This window comes from Oncorhynchus mykiss, chromosome 5 (genome assembly GCF_013265735.2).
Source record: "Oncorhynchus mykiss isolate Arlee chromosome 5, USDA_OmykA_1.1, whole genome shotgun sequence".
Lineage (NCBI taxonomy): Eukaryota > Metazoa > Chordata > Actinopteri > Salmoniformes > Salmonidae > Oncorhynchus > Oncorhynchus mykiss.
Window position 1 is genome coordinate 55102439 of NC_048569.1, and position 20315 is coordinate 55122753.

At 44.4% G+C, this 20315-nt stretch overlaps 1 protein-coding gene across 3 annotated transcripts; it reads right to left on the reverse strand.

Annotated features, from left to right (window-relative positions):
• Positions 1-520: 520 nt before the first annotated feature.
• Positions 521-19751, reverse strand: si:ch211-221n20.8 (latent-transforming growth factor beta-binding protein 4). 3 transcript variants are annotated; one of them, XM_036977866.1, is made up of 22 exons: positions 19480-19750; positions 13506-13646; positions 13046-13112; positions 12799-12867; positions 12337-12462; positions 12065-12205; positions 11659-11784; positions 8593-8715; positions 8292-8414; positions 8037-8159; positions 6853-6975; positions 6439-6561; positions 5976-6101; positions 5553-5681; positions 4930-5022; positions 4123-4218; positions 3508-3603; positions 1861-1956; positions 1659-1760; positions 1392-1497; positions 1133-1249; positions 521-945 (listed from the first exon to the last, which is right to left on the reverse strand). In XM_036977866.1, the coding sequence occupies exons 2-22, from the start codon at positions 13632-13634 to the stop codon at positions 867-869; spliced, it is 2313 nt and encodes a 770-aa protein (XP_036833761.1). In that variant the 5' UTR covers positions 13635-13646; positions 19480-19750; the 3' UTR covers positions 521-866. The 3 variants fall into 3 exon arrangements, with proteins under 3 accessions (XP_036833761.1, XP_036833759.1, XP_036833760.1); XM_036977864.1 differs by having other exon boundaries at positions 12676-12867; positions 19480-19749; XM_036977865.1 differs by lacking the exon at positions 4123-4218 and having other exon boundaries at positions 12676-12867; positions 19480-19751.
• Between the last annotated feature and the right edge of the window lie 564 nt (positions 19752-20315).

Genomic DNA, 20315 nt, shown 5'->3' on the forward strand with positions numbered 1-20315 from the left:
GCCCAGGTGGGAGAGGGCAGTGTGGAGTGCAATAGAGATTACGTCGTCTGTGGATCTGTTGGGGCGGTGTGCGAACTGGAGTGGGTCCAGCGTGTCTGGGATGATGGTGTTGTTGTGAGCCATGACCAGCCTTTCAAAGCTTTTCAGGGCTACAGATGCGAGTGCTAGTCATTTAGACAGGTTACCTTGGCCGAGTTGTGTCTGTTGTTCAGGCAAAAATTGTTCCCGCCTGATCTCGCCTGCCTTTCCAGGAAAAAACCCTTTGACCTGACCAGGAAATAATAAAACCTCTATTGATAATTGAGTCTGGTTGTTTCTTCTGGATTGATCATGTATTAAAAGCCATGGCTGCAATGCCTCCGTTTCTCTTAGCATTTAAAAAAAAGTTACTTCTTTCTATTTCCCTGTTACCGTGTCTTGTGCCAGAAACTTTTTTAAGCTTCGGGAGAATAAAGAAGAAGAAGAAGCAGTATTGTATATCTCAATAAACCAAATAATAAGAGTAATCCACAGGCAATAATCCAACAAAATGTTTTTACTAACGTCCAGCTGCCATACAGGAGCATTAAAAACAACATATAAAAATGAACATTTTCCATTTCGAGGTCATAGCTCGTGGGAAAAAAAAAAGTTTGGTATATTGCATAAACAATCAGTGCAGACACCGAGGAAATTTGAGACATGTCCGGTGTTGGCTCGTTTGGTTTGGGGTCGGCTCATGAGTATGACCTCTATTGGTTGATTTTCCTACTGAGTTGTGAATCAAACAGCCTCTTATATCACAAGTGTCTTTTTTTACCATTCACAGAGACCATGTGTGTGGAGCTTCCCAGGGGATGTGGGGTCTTGGTAACCAGGGCAACAGTTCATCTCCCATTCTTCTCAGGACATTGGACCCTATAGCCCACCCTGTAAGCTTGCAGATACACACGCGCCTGGTTGATCCTGCAACCACAGAGAACCGTCAGACTGAGGGATAGTGTGTGTAGTGCAGTGTGTTTGAGTGATGGTTTGGTTGTGTGTTCTATAAAGGAGTGTTTGTGTGTGTGTCTGAGTGAGCGAGTAAGTGAGTGAGTGAGTGAGTGAGTGAGTGAGCGTGCGTGCATGTGTCTATGTGTGTGAGATCTGTCACCTGTACTTGGTGCAGAGCTGAACTCCCAGGGGTCCACAGCGGTCAACGTAACTCTCCCTCACACCCTTCCTGACGGCACGGGCCATACTGACCACGGTAGTGACCACAGGACACGTCCTGATCAACACACACAAATAAACAGAGAGAAACTCAGGCCGGGATTCATTCAAAGTGGTGCTGCAGCGCTGCACACTACACTGCCTACAAATAAGGAATGCCGTGCAGCTTGTTGGTGCTGGGTTGGCTGGTTGGTACTCACAGCCTCTCACAGCGGATCCCGGCCGCGCCCTCTGGACAGGTGCATTTGTTGTGAGGACTACAGGTGGCACCGTGGTGACAAGGGGGCACACAGGGGGTGGTCACCGCTACAGACACCACACATCTAGATGTATTATTCTCACGCAAAGTCACCTGAGTCATACTGTACAAGCACATTAACATACACATCCCTGTCTGTCTTTCACACGCAGGCATGTGCACGCACGTGCACACACTTACACACACACACACACACGCACACACTCACCTGTCTCACAGAGACTCCCAGTAAAGTCACTGGCACAGCGACATCTGTTGAGGCCCACACACACGCCACCATTTTTACAGGGCTTTTGGCACTGCACAGGCTCTGGGTGAAAAAAACACACACAATCAGTGATGCCTTCACATTGTAGTACTGAGATACAGTACTATCACCACTAGAGGGCAGCATATCATTATCTTATTACCTATCTGGCAGCGAGCGCCTTGCCACCCTACGACACACGTGCATTTGTTGACATCTACGCACCTCCCTCCGTTCTGACAGGCTGGTGTGCACAGAGCTAGAACACACACACACACACACACATATATATGTCAAATGTGTGACCGTAAGTAGCTTTGGAGAAAAGCGTCTGCTAAATGGCATTTTATTATTATACTGTATATTTGTGGCACGGAAATTCAAATGTTTAACTAAACATAGCACGTTACATACAACGTTCCCTCTAAACTGCACAGAGAAGCACAAGACTGAACTTCACTCAACTTTCAAGAGTTTTCCCCCTTAGTTAACACTACCAACGTTTCAACATAATAATATCCACTTTGAATGCAACATACCCGAAACAAAACATACTATGCAAGACTTAGTATGCAAAACTAACTATGCAAGTGCTTTTGTTGTAGGCAGACGGCATCGGAGTAGGATGCTATTGCCTTGACACTAACAACTCAGACCCTTTTTTCGTTTTTCTACTTTTCACCCCTTTTTCTCCTCAATTGGTAGTTACAGTCTTGTCCCATCGCTGCAACTCCCGTACGGACTCGGGAGAGGCGAAGTTCGAGAGCCATGCGTCCTCTGAAACACGACCCTGCCAAGCCGCACTGCTTCTGGACACACCGCTCGCTTAACCCGGAAGCCAGCAGCACCAACGTGTCAGAGGAAACACCGTACAACTGGCGACCGAAGTCTGCGTGTATGTCCCCGGCCCGCCACAAGGAGCTGCTAGAGTGCGATGGGACGAGGACATCCCGGCCAGCCAAACCCTTCCCTTATCCGGGACGACATACAGACAGGCTGGGCAAATTGTGCGCCACCTCATGGGTCTCTCGGTCGTGGCCGGCTGTAACACAGCCTAAGATCAAACCCGGGTCTGTAGTGACGCCTCAAGCACTGCGATGCAGTGCCTTAGACCGCTGCGCCATCGGGAGGCCAAACTCAGCCCCTACTCTACACAGACCGGTGCAGCACAACCAATCAGAGCTGAAGTAGGCATATATGCAAATAGACCATTGTCATATATGGATCTGTGCCATTAAATTTGAAGAGGACTGTGTTGGAGGCAGTGTTGTATTTTGATATGGTTTTGAATAAGCTAAGTAGCCAATAGGCAGAGGGTATCATCATTTGTCTGATGCTCTGTAATAATGGTATTGGAATAACAATGCATTTTATTTTGTAGTGGTTTCTGGGATCAAACAACACAACATTTTCAGTCACCTCCTTGTCTGGAGGACAAGTGGATAAACAGGTTAATGTCAAGCCCTGCATGTTTTTTTTCAAAATGATCATACAATGTAGACCTACATTTTCTGCTACTGTAGGCTGAATGATAGAACAGCTATTTCCATGTTAACATGTTATGGGATGCATTTTCCCCATTGTTTTTAATGGTAGGATACTGGTTGACCTACATTATGATCAAATAGCCACAATAGCCTACTTGACCACTGTCTGAAGCTGTAACTTAAAGCGGGTACAGACTCAGTGTTCACAGTAAACGCACACTGGAAGTTGCACGGAATTTTCCATGTTCAAGTCTGCTCTCAGCGGACCTGAAATGTGCTATGTGCCGGAAACAAACAAGACGATAGTTTGTTAGTCTACTTACGTGAAAGGCACTGAGGGCCGGTGTAGTCCGATGGGCAATGGCAGGTCTCCGGACGCACACAGCGACCACCGTTAGCACAGGGCAGCTCACACACAGCTAGGGAGAGTGAAAGAGAGAAAGCGAGAGTGTGAGAGAGAGAGAGAGAGGGATAGAGAAAGAGGGAGATAGAGGGATAGAGAGAGAGAGAGTGATAGAGAGAGAGAGAGATAGAGAGAGGGGGATAGAGAGAGAGAGGGGGGGGGATTATGAGAGAGAAGGATAGAGATAGAGAGAGAGAGAGAGGGATAGAGAGAGAGAGAGAGAGAGAGAGAGCGAGAGAGAGGGGGTAGAGAGAGAGAGAGAGAGGGGGGGGATAGAGAGAGAGAGAGGGAGAGAGAGAGAGAGGGGATAGAGCGGGACAAGAAAGTGGGATGAGAGAGAAGGGGAGGGAGGAAGTGAGAGAGAGAGAGGGAGATGAAAAGTGTCACAGTATGTGTCAGGGTGGGGGACTGACATTGGCACCCTAGTCTGAAATGGCACCCTACTCCCTTATATAGTGCACGGCTTTTGACCGGAGCCCTGTACAGGGAATAGGGCGCCATTCCAGATGCAGCCCGCGTGACGGGGACAGTGTACCTGTGTGACAGCCAGTCCCCGTCCAGCCAGGTGGGCAGAGACACATGTCCCAGCGCATACATGTTCCTCCATGGGCACAGGGCGGGGAGCACATTGCTGAAACACGCAACAAACACGCTATTCACGTCATGTCACAATGTTAAGGACACTTACTACACTGGACAAGAATATAAACGCAACATGTAAAGCGTTCATCCCGTGTTTCACGAGGTGAAGTAAATCAATAAAAGTCGCAGACATTTTTCATACGCACAAAAAAGCTTATTTTGTTCAAATTCTGTGCACAAGTTTGTTTGCATCCCTGTTAGTGAGCATTTCTCCTTTGCCAAGATAATCCATGCCCCTGACGGGTGTGGTATAACAAGAAACTGATTAAACAGCATGATCAGTACACAGGTGCACCTTGTGCTGGGAACAATAAAGCGCCACTCTAAAATGTGCAGTTTTGTCAGACAACACAATGCCACAGATGTCTCAAGTTTTGAGGGAGCATGCAAGGGTGCTGAGTATTTCTGTCTTTCTGTTGGGAAGAACTCATTCTGATTGGCTAGACCTGGCTACCCAGTGGGTGTGCCTATGCCCTCCAAGGCCCACCCATGGCACACCACTACCCAGTCATGTGAAATCCATAGATTAGGGCCTAATTTATTTATTTCAATTGACTGACTTCCTTATGTGAACTGTAACTCAGTAAAATCTTTGAAATAAATTGTTGCATGTTGCGTTGATATTTTTGTTCAGTACATATACATGTGTCTATAGTATATGTGTGTGGATTTAGGCCCCAATACATACACACACACGTACCTGAACAGCCAGGACCAGGGTAACCTGCAGGACAGTCACAAGAGTGAGGGGCCACGCATGCTCCATAGTTCTGACATGGGGGGTCACACACCGCTGGACAGGCGCAGAGAGAGAGAGAGAGAGAGAGAGAGAGAGAGAGAGAGAGAGAGAGAGAGAGAGAGAAATATCGGTCGAGAGCAAGAGATTGAAACAAGATCACATGCAGCATAATCATTAGCCAAGGCAGCCGATAGTGGGCGCTAGATCTGCACTACCGTTAGATGTGCATTCCCGTTAATAAACTTGTGGACTGGCTCGGAAATAAAGCATCCTCCATTCAGGCTGCAAAGGCATAATTTCCCTCTTTAACCAGTTTTAATGGTGAGCCGTCGGGGGGAAAAAAAACGGAACAAATATACTGTATGTGCTTGCATGCACATCAATACTAAACGATGCAGAACTAGCGGCCACGAGCGACTGCCTAGGCTACATAACCGTGGTAGATGCCTCTACACAAATATAATAGTCTAATATAGAATGATAAGTAGAAACCAGTCCTTTTGTCCATTACATATGCTTTTTCAGTTACTGTTCATTTACTCGTTATAGTACTTCTCAGGCAGTGGGACACACAGCAGACTCACGTTGGCACTTGGTGGGGTCGTCAGTACGAGCTACATAGCCCTCCCCGCAGCTGCAGTTAAAGCCACCAGGGTGGTTCTGGCACAGCTGCTCACAACCACCATTAGTGAAGTCCCCACACTCATTCACATCTGAGACAGAGAGAGACCGCCAAGTGTCAGACAAGCAGATAGACAGTAAGCCAGACAGAGAAGGAGAAGTCAGGGGTAGAGAAACAGAGACATGGAAGTTCATATTTGGAGGTGTTCTGTACATGTAAGCCTGTTGTTTTAACCCCAAAGTAAAGGAAATGTCTCATACATATTTTCATAGACTGGACAGTTTTTTCCCTCTTTTATATATATATATATAAAGAAGCAGGTGACCTTGAAGGGAAAAAGCCAGAGGAAAGAGAAATAGAGGGAAGGAAAAAGAGGCTTTCTCACCCAGGCAACTCCTCAGGTCCTTGCCCAGTTGCCATCCGGTACTGCAGCTACAGTAGAGAAGCCCCTCGGCGCGCACAGTACACACGTGGTCACAGCCGCCTCTCCTAAAGTCGCACGAGGTCACATCTACCCAGGAGAGAAAGCACACACGGCGCAACATAGCATACAGGGGACACGCACGGGGCAGAGACACACCACTGGCCTGATCTACTCACTCACCACACACACTCTCGTGTGTGTTGAAACGCCGACTTTTGGAAACGTAGGTCTGAGTTTCTTTGTGGAGCACTGCGAGAAATCACTTGATGGAAAGTTGACAGGAGTACAATACCAAATCAACATAGTCAAAAATAAGGATGCAGTCATGCACACGGTCGGTCTGGGTTTTTTTGTGGGGCACCGTGACAAATTCAAACAAACACACACACAGTGAGGTGAGGTGAGGCGAAGGTGGGGGACGTACTGACACAGCTGGTATTGTCCGAGTGCAGCAGTAGAGGGGCGGGACAGGAACACGTGTGCCCCCCCGGTGTGTTGGTGCAGGTGTGGGAGCAGCCCCCATTCTGGAGCTTACACTCGTCGATATCTAACACACACACACACACACACACACACACACACACACACACACACACACAATTACTAATTGTGTTACAGTTAGCGGCATCAAACAAACACATGACAAGCAAAATAAAGTGCATTTCTCAAAAACTGAGCCTCTAGGGAGTGTAGGCTGACTACTTTACTGCTAACATACTGTCTAGTTGGATAGATTACCATCCTACTCTATACTATGCTTTTCCGAGGTGGTTTTACAGTAGCAGAACTGGGCCAGAACAAGGTTGAACTGGATCTTAGTGGTCCACTGACTACTGACCTACACAGCTGTGGCGGTCGATATGAAGCTGGTAGCCAGGTTGGCAGGAACACAGGAAGGAGCCCTGCGTGTTGGTGCACACCTGCTCACACGTCCCGTTCTGCACCACACACTCATCAACGTCTGGGGGACCAAGGGCAGGGAGGAGATTCAGGTTAGTGCGTATTCATTAGCTCTGTAGTGTACTGTAGGTAGTTAACTAGCTATGTACTCTATATATGTTACTGGTAGTTTACTCTTTATGAGTACACAAAGGAGAACATTCTGTCTGTCTGTGTTAATAGCGATATGCTCTTTACCTGTACATGGAGTAGAATACTCTAGTAATTGTGCAGTGCTGTAGTTGACCTGTTCAGTACTGTTGTTTACCAGTGCAGTACAGTAGTTAACCTGTGGTGAATTGTAGTTAAAGGCACAGTGCAATGAAAAATGTGATTTCCCTGTGTATTATAAATATTTCCACACTATGAGGTTGGAATAATACTGTCAAATTGTGAAAACTATGATATTGCCCTTTTAAGTGTAAGAACTGTTTGAAAAGACAGCCTGAAATGTCATCCTGTTTTGGTGGGAGGGAGTTTTGGCCTTACATGGTGAGATCCCCATGTGGTAAATTAGATAACAGGCCAATAAGAAAGAGAGTTTCAAACCTCTCTGCCATAATGGCTAGTTTTCAGTTTATCCCTCCCCACTCAGACCACTCCCAGACGGTCCTAGAAAAATTATTGCTTGAGAAATTGGTCTTCGTTAAGAAGCAATAGTTTTAATTTTTTACATTTTTTTATCGAAAACAATCATAGTAAGGTACTTAATTGTTACCCAGAAATGATTGGATATTGAGATAAAAACAGCTGCATTGGACCTTTACCCTGTGTAGTATTGTAGTTTACCAGTGTAGTACTGTAGTTTACAGTGTAGTACTGTAGTTTACTGTGCAGCACTGTATAGTACTGTAGTTGACTATGCAGTACTGTAGTTGACTATGCAGTACTGTAGTTTACCAGTGCAGTACTGTAGTTTACTGTGTAGTACTGTAGTTTACTGCACAGTACTGTAGTTGACTGTGCAGTACTGTAGTTTACCAGTGCATTACTGTAGTTTACCAGTGCAGTACTGTAGTTTACTGTGTAGTACTGTAGTGTACTGCATAGTACTGTAGTTTAATGTGCAGTACTGTAGTTTACCTGAGCAGTTGTGTCCATCCTGGGCTAGCTGGTAGCCTATGCCACAGTGGCAGCTGTAGCCTCCTGGCTCGTTGGTGCAGTTGTGCTCACAGTGACCATTGCTCAGGGCACACTCATCAACATCTGTAACCATGGCAATAAACATACACCCATAATAATACACTGTAGTAGAGCACAGTAAAACAATGGTATGTACAGCAACACCTTGAGCACACACGTCCACACACACAAGCCATCTGCTTCTGTCTCACCCACCGAAGCAAGAGAGGCCATCCCCATTGAAGCCCTGGTAACACTGGCAGAAGTAGGAGCCAATGATGTTCCCACAGCGAGCATTAGTATCACAACCGTGACGCCCTGATGCACACTCATTCTCATCTGGAGTAGAGAGACAGAAAGAGCGAGAGAGGAGGGAGGGAGAGAGGGGACACAAGTCATTGTCAACAAATCAACATCAAATTCCATCTGCAACCCTGTGAATATTAAACTCTCTAAATCTAAAATAAATTTTCCACAGAAATGTTCAGTTCTGTTATGCAATGACATTGCTTCTTACCTTCACAGTATGTGCCATTGCCCCGGTAACCTCTTTGGCAGACACACTTATAACTCCCAAAAGTGTTCTCACACACACCCTGACCAGCACACACATCTGGAGTTTCCTTACACTCATCCACATCTGTGAGAGAGAGAGAGAGAGAGAGAGAGAGAGAGAGAGAGAGAGAGAGAGAGAGAGAGAGAGAGAGAGAGAGAGAGAGAGAGACAGAGACAGAGACAGAGAGAGAGAGAGAGAGAGAGAGAGAGACAGAGACAGAGACAGAGAGAGAGAGCAATGAAGAAATACTTACATCTCAGAAGATAAGTCCGTTTTAGGGTGGTCCTGCATGGACCCCAAAGGACCAGTAAATCAAGCATCCAGCGTGAACCGTGAGCCATAGGTCCACAAACCGGAAGCTTCTCAGGGCAGAATCTGCTGTTGGCACCCATTCAAATTAGCCCCAATTTGCCTTTTTTAATCTCGCCCATTCGCTTAATTACTAATTTCTAATTAGCTAGGAATGATGTTTTAAATGTTTCAACCCAACATATTTGGGTGATATCGTTATCAACCTACTGCACACCCATTATTCTTGTGCAGGGTCTGCTATTAACACGCTAATGTAACGGAGTTAAGAATGTACCGTAAACTCACTCCACAGCTAGCTTGAAATGTCTCCGATGGAGCTATCCAATTGCTACCTTCGGTATAGCTCAAACGGTTGGTAATGTTTTCAAGGAGGATGGTCACGTGTGTTTGCGAGCAGAGGATCACTGGTTCGAGCCCGGTATTTATGGACAGGGACAGTGGAGGGACAGTGGAGGACGATACAGTGAGCTCCAAAAGTATTGGGACAGTGACACAAATACAGTATCATACCCGCAACACATGCTAACTTAACTGGGATGCTAGTCTTCTAGGCAGAGTTCCTCTGTCCAGTGTCTGTGTTCTTTTGCCCATCTTAATCTTTTTATTGGCCAGTCTGAGATATGGCTTTTTCTTTGTAACTCTGCCTAGAAGGCCAGCATCCCAGAGTCGCCTCTTCACTGTTGACGTTGAGACCGGTGTTTTGCGGGTACTATTTAATGAAGCTGCCAGTTGAGGACTTGTGAAGCGTCTGTTTCTCAAACTAGACACTCTAATGTACTTGTCCTCTTGCTCAGTTGTGCACCGGGGCCTCCCACTCCTCTTTCTATTCTGGTTAGAGCCAGTTTGCGCTGTTCGGTGAAGGGAGTAGTACACAGCGTTGTTTCTTGGCAATTTCTGCCGTTTCCAGCTGAATCTGCCGTTTCCAGCTGCAATTGTCATTTACAACATTAACACAGTGTACACTGTATTTCTGATCAATTTGACAAACAATGTGTTTCTCTTTCAAAAACAAGGACATTTCTAAGTGACCCCAAACTTTTGAATGGTAGTGTACGTAACCAATAATTACAGTAACACCCATGTTTGTGCATGGCCATTCGGTTCCTCTCGAAACATCTGAACAATCTAATGGTGCCCAGATTATATCTGTTTACAACGTATTTGGTCCTCTACTGGACCTCAAGGCTATAACATTTGTATCTGTATCATTCATTTATAATTCTTACAATAATAAAGTTAAAATCATTTATTTTCATAATTTGGATTCATTTTAACACTGTGATACCATTGCCAACAAACCTAGCTGAGATGACAAAATCTCAAGTGCCGAGCAAGAGACAACAATAGTGACACATTATCATACGAGTATCATATGGTATTATAACAGTATTACCTAGCTGATGGTATCATGTGGTATTATAACAGTAACAACTAGCTGATGGTATCATGTGGTATTATAACAGTAACAACTAGCTGATGGTATCATGTGGTATTATAACAGTATTACCTAACTGATGGTATCATGTGGTATTACAACAGTATTACCTAACTGATGGTATCATGTGGTATTATAACAGTATTACCTAACTGATGGTATCATGTGGTATTATAACAGTATTACCTAACTGATGGTATCATGTGGTATTACAACAGTATTACCTAACTGATGGTATCATGTGGTATTATAACAGTATTACCTAACTGATGGTATCATGTGATATTATAACAGTATTACCTAACTGATGGTATCATGTGGTATTATAACAGTATTACTTAACTGATGGTACCATGTGGTATTCTAACAGTATTACCTAACTAGTATTACCTAACTCTTTCTCAAGCAAGAATTTGCTGGGACTCTCTGGGAGTGGACTGAGTGGGGAGGGGAAAACTGAAAAGTAGCCGTTTTGCTGCAGAGAGGTTTGGACACTTAACAGCTCTTACACTAAAAGGCCATTATCATCATTTTTACAATTTCACAGTATTATTCCAACCTCATAGAGTGGGAATGTATATAATATATACTGTAAAATACACTCCACTGGGCCTTTAATATACTGTGAGAGTTCAGCGACCAGCCAGATGAAGACTAAATGACAGCACCCTCCTCAGGGGACAGGTACTCAGTGAAAAGCCAATTAGTACACAGCTGGGCCCACTAATTGCTTTGTGCCTTCCTCCTATATCGGTGTGCCAGGAGAGGAGCTGGGGGAGGATTGAGAGTAGAGACGGGGACCTGTGAGGGTGTCGGTTTTTCCTACCTCAGAGAAAGCTTCTGTGACTGGGCACCTTGTCTCTCTGTTAACTGCGGCAAGGCTTTAGGTAGAGAGAAAGGGTCCCCCTGGAACACGTGTCGACGATAGTCTAAGACAGGAGTAGCCGTTTGTTGTTTTGCTTTCTTTTTCAGCCACGGCCTTTTGGTCAACGTCTTAGTTTCTGTTTATTTGTTTTGTTACGCTGGTGTTTCAACGCTGGACGTTCCTTGTACTGGAGTTATGTTGTCGGGCGAGAGAAGGCCCGTTTTAGTAAAACAATACAAAGGAAAAGGAACCACTGCCCCTGGTCTGTTCATTTTATGCCAACCGTCTGTGTTCGACGCTTCGGACAATCTGATCCGTTCACAAAACTTAATTACAATTGAATTACATTGTCAGCCTCAGTCTGAATAAGATTGGCACATACTGAAACAATGACAGCAACCACAAGAGAACTCACCGATGCAGGCTGGGACCTCTGCTCTGAAGCCAGGCTGACATTGACACACGAAGCTACCAGGGGTGTTCACACACACGTTCCCCAGCTCCCTGCGACACTGCTCCTCAAAGCTGCACTCATCAACGTCTGAGACAAATATACATATCATTCTCTATCATTCACCCATCAATATCTAAAAAAGTGCACACACACTCATACAGTCTTGCACAACTGACCTTGTGGGGACACACAATTCAGACACTAATACTAACCTTAACCCTAAACCCCCTAGAAATAGCATTTGACTGTGGGGCCTAGAAGATGTCCCCAGTTGGTCAAATTTTTGTTTGGACTTCTGGTCTCCACAAGTATCCTTAAACACGTCCACGCACACAGATAATGTTCCCTCATGTGACAAAGACCTCACCCACACAACTGTGTCCGTCAAGAGCCATAACGTATCCAACTGGACAGAAACATGAGAAGGATCCAAGGGTGTTCCTGCAGTCTGCCCCAGACCCACACGCCTGCAGCCCGGTCACTTCAGCTAGAGCACACTCATCAATATCTGAAAGACACACATGAATAAGCACACAAACACACACACACACACACACACACACACACACACACACACACACACACACACACACACACATAGAGAATATCACATAACTCTAAAACCACACACACACTCACCTTGGCATCCTCCTGCACCCATCAGGTAACCACGGAGACATTTGCACAGGTATGAGCCGGGTGTGTTTGTGCAGTCGGCATGGAGACTGCATGGCCCTGGCCCCTCCCCTTTACACTCATCTACATCTGATACAGAACGAGAGATGCAATATAAAAGAGCAGCACAGTAGATTCCATGTTAAAAGTGGCACAGACCATGCCACTCGCGCACTGTAGGGGTCTGCACTTTACTGAGTTAGACAGAGGGTGCACTTGGACCAAAGCATGTTGGCAGTGCCATTGAGGGCTTTCACCATTTGGAAGTAATAGGAGCTTTCTAGTACATGTCTATGGACTCACCAAGGCACCCTGCTGCTCGCTGCAGAGTGTAACCCACAGGGCAGGTGCAGTTCTCTCCTGCAACATTCACCATGCCAACAGGGCATCCACAGCCCTCGCTGCCCACCAACACTACCTGATTACCTGGGCACTGAGGGGTGGGGGTAGGAGCTGGGGCTGGGGTAGATGTGGTGTTGAACGAGGCTGCCGGGGCTGAGGAGAAAGAGATGGATCAGAGGAGAATACGAAGATGCAGTAAGTGGAGGGGAAAGGCGGGTGGCAGAGAGAGCGGTAGAGAGAGACAGAAGGAAAATAAGATCGACAAGAAGATTACAGATGCTCAGTATTCAACAACAACATAATAATAGGCTCAATATCTTGAGACACTCACTTGCTGCTGGTCCACCCCCCTGCTCGGTTCTGCTAAAGTTCCCAATGGCGTTCTCAATCTCTAGGTTCTGAGAAGAGAGGAAGAAAGGAATAGGTCTACTCAAAATGACTCGCACCACTTCAACTCAAAAAGCAGGAGAGTATCGGGTGATATGCTTTACTCAGCGCATGAAAAGCCGCAGAGAAAACGTTGACAACCAAGTCACTGCGCAACATGTCGCATCATTTCACTTAAAATCTTAATTCAACAGTTTCCCACAGATTCATCAGCCTGGCGCCCAGGGTTTAGGATTTAGCTTCAGCCGACTTCCAAATGTCTTGACAGACAATAATGTTCTAACATTGCTTTAATGAAGAAACTTTTCACCGTGTTCAGCGCCATGTTCAGTCTGGTTTAACCAGCCTAGCAAACTCTGGCCCTGATGTGGAAGAGGGTCCCAGACACACAGACAGTCACTGACCTGGCTCTTGGTGAGTGACGCCTCTGTGTGTTTCAGGACCTCGTTGTCGCTGCCATTGGGGGTGGTAAAGGGCTCTGCCACACATATCGCTGCCAGCAGCACCAGAAGGTGAGTCCGAGGGCGTGGCATCCTCTCCTGACCCTATGGGGAAGATGGAGAGTTTAATACATCACAGGCAGGGCAACAACTTGACACACAGAAGGAAAGAGGTGGACAGGTGATTGGGTTAATTAGACTGCAGAATACCAATCATAATAATAGTAATAAAGTCACTTTTCAAAACATAGTCAACTTTTTTTGGGGGGGGGGGGGGGTGGGGGTGACATATAGGCATACTAATACATATGATCAATGTTTATGAATAGCTCATGCTTTATATACACATTGATTCATTATCGTACCGATCATCATGTGTAATAACTAGGCCTAGAAACCACATTCTGTATTTTTTATTTTTTTGTGGTACTTTTTACCCCTTTTTCTCCCCAAATGGTAGTTAGAGTCTCTTGTCCCATCGCTGCAACTCCCGTACGGACTCGGGAGAGGCGAAGGTCGAGAGCCATGCGTCCTCTGAAACACGACCCCGCCAAGCCGCACTGCTTCTTGACACACTGCTCGCTTAACCCGGAAGCCAGCAGCACCACCAATGTGTCTGAGGAAACACCGTACAGCTGGCGACCAAAGTCAGCGTGCGCTGCGCCCGGCTGCCACAAGGAGTCAATAGAGCGCGATGGGACAAGGACATCCCAGCCGGCCAAACCCTCCCCTAACGCTGGGCCAGTTGTGTGCTGGCTGCGACACAGCCCGGGATCGAAACCGGATCTGTAGTGATGCCACTAGCACTGCAATGCAGTGCCTTAGACCGCTGCGCCACTCGAGAGGCCATGGCATTCTCCTTATGTAGGCTGCCATGATGGTCCCACCTGGTCGATAACATATCGCAGCCTAAATGTGATTCTATTTAGTTAATTACATGCTTCAAATCGTGATGATCACTGACCATTCAATAGCTTATTTTCAGTTTCAGATTTTTCATATGCCTCCGATTCATAAGGTCGACTGGCGCAGGGGTCTAAAGCACTGCATCTCAGTGCTAGAGGCGTCACTACAGACCCTGGTTCTATCCCGTGCTGTATCACAACCGGCTGTGATCGGCGCAAAACTATGAAATAACAGATATGAAATCATGTAGTAACCAGAAAAGTGTTAAACAAGTCAGAATATATTTTATATTTGAGATTCCTCAAAGTAGCCACCCTTTGCCTTGATGGCAGCTTTGCACACACTTGGCATACTCTCAACCAGCTTCATGAGGTAGTCACCTGGAATCCCATTTCAATTAACAGGTGTGCCTTGTTAAAAGTTAGTTTAAAGAATGTCTTACCTTCTTAATACGTTTGAGCCAATCAGTTGTGATAACGTAGGGGTGGTATGCAGAAGATAGTCCTCTTTGGTAAAAGACCAAGTCCATATTATGGCAAGAACAGCTCAAATAAGCAAAGAGAAATGACATGAAGGTCAGTCAATTTGGAAAATGTCAAGTACTTTCAAAGTTTCTTCAAGTGCAGTCGCAAAACCATCATGCGCTATGATGAAACTGGCTCTCACGAGGACCGCCACAGGAAAGGAAGACCCAGAGATACCTCTGCTGCAGACGATAAGTTCATTAGAGTTACGAGCCTCAGAAATTGCAGCCCAAATAAATGCTTCACAGAGTTCAAGTAACAGACAAATCTCAACATTAACTCTTCAGAGGAGACTGCTTGAATCAGGGCTTCATGATTGTATTGCTGCAAAGACACCACTACTAAAGAACCCCAATAAGAAGAAGAGACTTGGTTGGGCCTAGATACATGAGCAAAGGACATTAGACTGGTGGAAATCTGTCCTTTGGTCTGATGAGTCCAAATTTGAGATTTTTGGTTCCAACCGCCGTGTCTTTGTGAGACGCAGAGTAGGTGAACGGATGATCTCCACATGTGTGGTTCCCATTGTGAAGCATGGCGGAGGAGGTGTGATGGTGTGGGGGTGATTTATTTAGAATTCAAGACACACTTAACCTGCATGACTACCACAGCATTCTGCAGCAATACGCCATCCCATCTGGTTTGCACTTAGTGGGACTATCATATGTTTTCAAAAGGACTATGACCCAACACATCTCCGGGCTGTGTAAAGTGCTATTTAACCACAAAGGAGATTGATGGAGTACTGCGTCAGATGACCTGGCCTCCACAATCACCCGACCTCAACCCAATTGAAATGGTTTGGGATGAGTTGGACCGCAGAGTGAAGGAAAAGCAGCCAACAAGTGTTCAGCATATGTGGGAACTCCTTCAAGACTGTTGGAGAAGCATTCCAGGTGAAGCTGGTTGAGAGCATGCCAAGAGTGTGCAAAGCTGTCATCAAGGCAAATTATGGCTACCTTGAAGAATCTCAAATATAAAATATATTTTGCTTTGTTTATAACACTTTTTTAGTTACTACATGATTCCATATGTGTTATTTCATAGTTGTGATGTCTTCACTATTATTCTACCATGTAGAACATAGTGAAAATAAAGAAAAACCCTTGAATGAGTTGGTGTGTCCAAACTTTTCAAATGGTACTGTACGTCCAGCAAAACATGGCGCAGCCAAGCTCCTGGATGTGCTTATGTTCACAATCGTGCATATGACTCATAGGAGGCAGAAAGGAAAGGCATGGACATTTTTTGTGCTTCATTTCCAAGAGGCTTCGGTGTTAATAGGTGAAATGATGCCCACTCATCCCTGCGCAATAGCCAGGTGAACATAGCCTACCAGGCACAGAAAGATGGTTTAAAGTGGCTCTGGCTCTTTGTTCATAACTAAAGCTATTTGCTTTGTTGTGATGACAATACGTTCACTGGGAAATTAACTAATTGCCAGGGTAGGTATCTAAAGAACCGTTACTAATGTTTGCCCTTTTGATTCAGAGGCATAGGAAAACACTGAAAATGGAAATAAGCTATTGAATGGTTAGTGATCATCACCATTTGAAGCATGTAATTACCTAAATACCCACTGGGAACAGGCGTCAATTTAACGTCTATTCCACGTTGGTTCAAAGTAATTTCATTGAAATGACGTGTAAACAACGTTGATGCCCAGTGAGTAGAATTACATTAAGGCTGCAATATGTTAGTCTATCGGCCAATCCAGCACATTTGGTTCCTTGGAAGTTGTGGGAACTTACATTTTTGGTTTCCCATTGGTTCTGGGGAAAGAAGCCATACGTTTTCTGACTGTTAGAACTGAATGTTTTTTTTTAAACGTTCTGAGTACTGAAGTGAACATTTAGCCTTTTCTGGGAATGCACATTTTTAGGTTGCAGCAAGGTTCTGAGAATGTTTTTCTATGGTTCACTGAACCTGGGAGGTTTTATTGACGTTCTGAGAACGGAAATTCTAGGTTACTTGAAGGTCATTAAATAACGTTATAGAGAGCATGTTTCATTAAGATTTCTAATTACCCTGCTAGATTAAGTTAACTGTTTTCTCCAAGCACAGATAGGACACTTCGAAATGAATTTGCTTAGGCATTAATCATGCAAACACATGTATTATTTATTGTGGCACAGCGTCAGTGAGATTCAAAACTATGATCGTCTGCTCTCTATCCATTGAATTAGTCCGTTGCACCACCAGAATGGTGCTTCCATACCATGTTTTTTTTTTTACTCAAACAAAGCTGTTCATTTGAGTATTTTCCAACATACCTTATTGCAAAGGAAACGAGCACTCATTAAGATTACAAGACAGAGGACAGAGAGTTTTGTTGATCCTGAGAACGGAAGGTATATATTTTTTAAATAACATTCTTAGAACGTTCTTTGAACGTTACCAATGTTTTCTTGTGGTTTTTATGGAAAGTTTTCTTAATGTTCTGAGAACATGACTTTAAATAGAACCATGAGGAAACATTATGCTTAAGTACTTCCCACGGAACAACGCTGTTTCTTAACGTTCTGAGAACACGACTTTAAATAGAACCATAACAAAAACCTGTAGGGAATGTTATGGGAAGGTTGTATGCAAACTAACCATAGGACAACCACCCACTCAACAAGCTCTAAGAGACATATGGTTCTCAGAATGTTATGTGCTAGCTGGGAAGTGGGAATGGGACCGTCATTGCACACAGTGATGTAAAGTACTTAAGTAAAAATACTTGAAAATAATACTTAAGTTGTTTTTTTGCGGGTATCTGTACTTTACGATATATATTTTCTTTATATTTGTCTTTCAGCATAAACGTGTACTTTTACTTCATTTACATTCCTAAAGAAATGTATGTACTTTTTACTCATTACATTTTGAATGCTTAGCAGGTCAGAAAATTTTTGCAATTCACACACTTCTCAAGAGAACATCCCTGGTCATCCCTACTGCCTCTGATCTGGCGGACTCACTAAACAGAGAACATCCCTGGTCATCCCTACTGCCTCTGATCTGGCGGACTCACTAAACAGAGAACATCCCTGGTCATCCCTACTGCCTCTGATCTGGCGGACTCACTAAACAGAGAACATCCCTGGTCATCCCTACTGCCTCTGATCTGGCAGACTCACTAAAGACATACTTTGTTTGTAAATGATGATGCCTGAGTGTTAGAGTGTGCCGCTGGCTATCCATAAATTAAAAAAACAAGAAAATGGTGCCATCTGGTTTGCTTAATATAAGGATTTTGAAATGATTTGCACTTTTACTTACTTAAGTATATTTTAGCAATTACATTTACTTGTGATACTTAAGTACATTTAAAACCAAATACTTTTAGACTTTTACTCAAGTAGGATTTTACTGTGTGACTTTCACTTTTACTTGAGTCATTTTCTATTAAGGTATATTTACTTTTACTCAAGTATGACAATTAGGTACTTTTTCCACCACTGATTCTACATAATGAGAATGCTTTTCTTATAGAGACAGGCTACACAAACCCACAAGGAATCAAGAGTAGCTTGACATTTGAACTATCATTCATCAAGTCAGCCATATCAATCATGGTTCTGAAAAGGGAGTAAAAAGTATGTAAATGAACGAGATTATCTCAATAATACAGTCAAACAATTAAGAAGATATTTGTATTTCACGTCCAGATTGAAGTAGAATTCAAATTAACTCTGATCAATGCATGACATGGACATGCACTCGAATTCTGCAGCTGAGGTCAGAGGGAACAAATTAATAAATTGAGGGAACACATTTTTATATTGAGGGAATTATTGAGGGAACACATTTTTATATTGAGGGAATTATTGAGGGAACAATTGTTTTTTTTTTTATATTGAGGGAACGAATAAAAAATGACCATGACCCCTAAGGGGCTCCCTCCATACTATGGAATACAACAACCAACAGCTGAGCTGAGCAGACAAGAGATTCGACCCATTTAAACTGCTGGGGGTAGGTTTACAGACATCATGTCTAGACATGTAACACTGGCTACAAAGCTAGATGAAGAGACAGCAGAGTAGACCCTGTTATTAACCATCTTCCGTTCTTGTTCTTTCTCCATGACACGCCCGCGTCACTATCCAGAAGAAAATAAACGTGTTTCCACTTAAGGTGCGTCTGGCGTGAAGCAATGGAATGGAAAAGTATTTCAAACTGTGTGCGTAATAATAACTTTGCCTTTTCTATTCTGAATGCCCATGCCCAAAAATAAATTATCCCTCCTGCTGTTTCTAGTTTGGAACGCGTTTGCGCACTATCTTCACGCATATCTTCAGGGTATAGCAGTCCAAATACGATGTCCTGCCCACACCCATAGACTATAGCCTAATAACAAGAAGTGTCCTACAAAACTTCAAATAACTGCGGATCAGACATGAATTCATAACCTACAGTTACAGTCGTATTCAGTTATTATCCCAGATCGCACCATGTAAATGCGTTTGAAATTGACATGTATTGAGAAAGCAAACATGCAATCAAATAAAGTTGCTTACCAGTAACAGATAAAGTCGATTTGGGTCCACTTGATGAGCGAGGTTTCAATTTACGCGTTTCTTCCACGGTCTCCTCCAGATGCGGGATAAATAGTGTGGAGTTGTCTTTCCTCAAAAACCAATCCAGCAACGCGACGTAAGGGGCTGTGCTGTACTCCTCCACATCCTGTCCAGGAATTCTATACTTCCCATTCCTTTAATCCCAAACCGCAGTGGAGGAACAACAAGCTAAATCGCTCTCCTTCTGAGTGCTGCCTGAGGGCGCGGCGTCCCCTGTCTGAACTTTGATTGAGGTCATAAACTATAGTGTGGAAAGGGAGTTATGCCGAGAGCGCGGCAGAAAACATTGGTAGGATAAAATAGCATTTCAATTTATTAGAATATAATATATATGTATTGATCTAACTGTTGGGTTGCTTGCACAATACACCCTACATCAGAAGTGGGCCTACAGCGAGGGTAAGTCTCAGAGCAGCGCCCCAAAGCAAAGACCCATGGGCAGTTAGGGCTTAGGTCCCTTGCTCAAGGGCACAACGGCAGTATGCAGCCCCTGATATGTTGATGCCAGCAACTCTCCGGTTGCCAGCTGGGTCATTCCAACAATTCGGTGCCTTTTAAGAAGTATAACTTGGTCATAACAAACTTTTGATTTCACCTAATTTTAACAATAATGAGGCATCGAGTCAGTGTGCAGGGGTTGAGGTAATCTGTACATGTAGGTGGGGGCAATGTCAATGTAAATTGTCTGGTGGCGAATTTTATGAATTGTTCAGCAGTCGAATAGCTTGGGGGTAGAAGCTGTTGAGGAGCCTTTTGGTCCTAGACTTGGCGCTCCG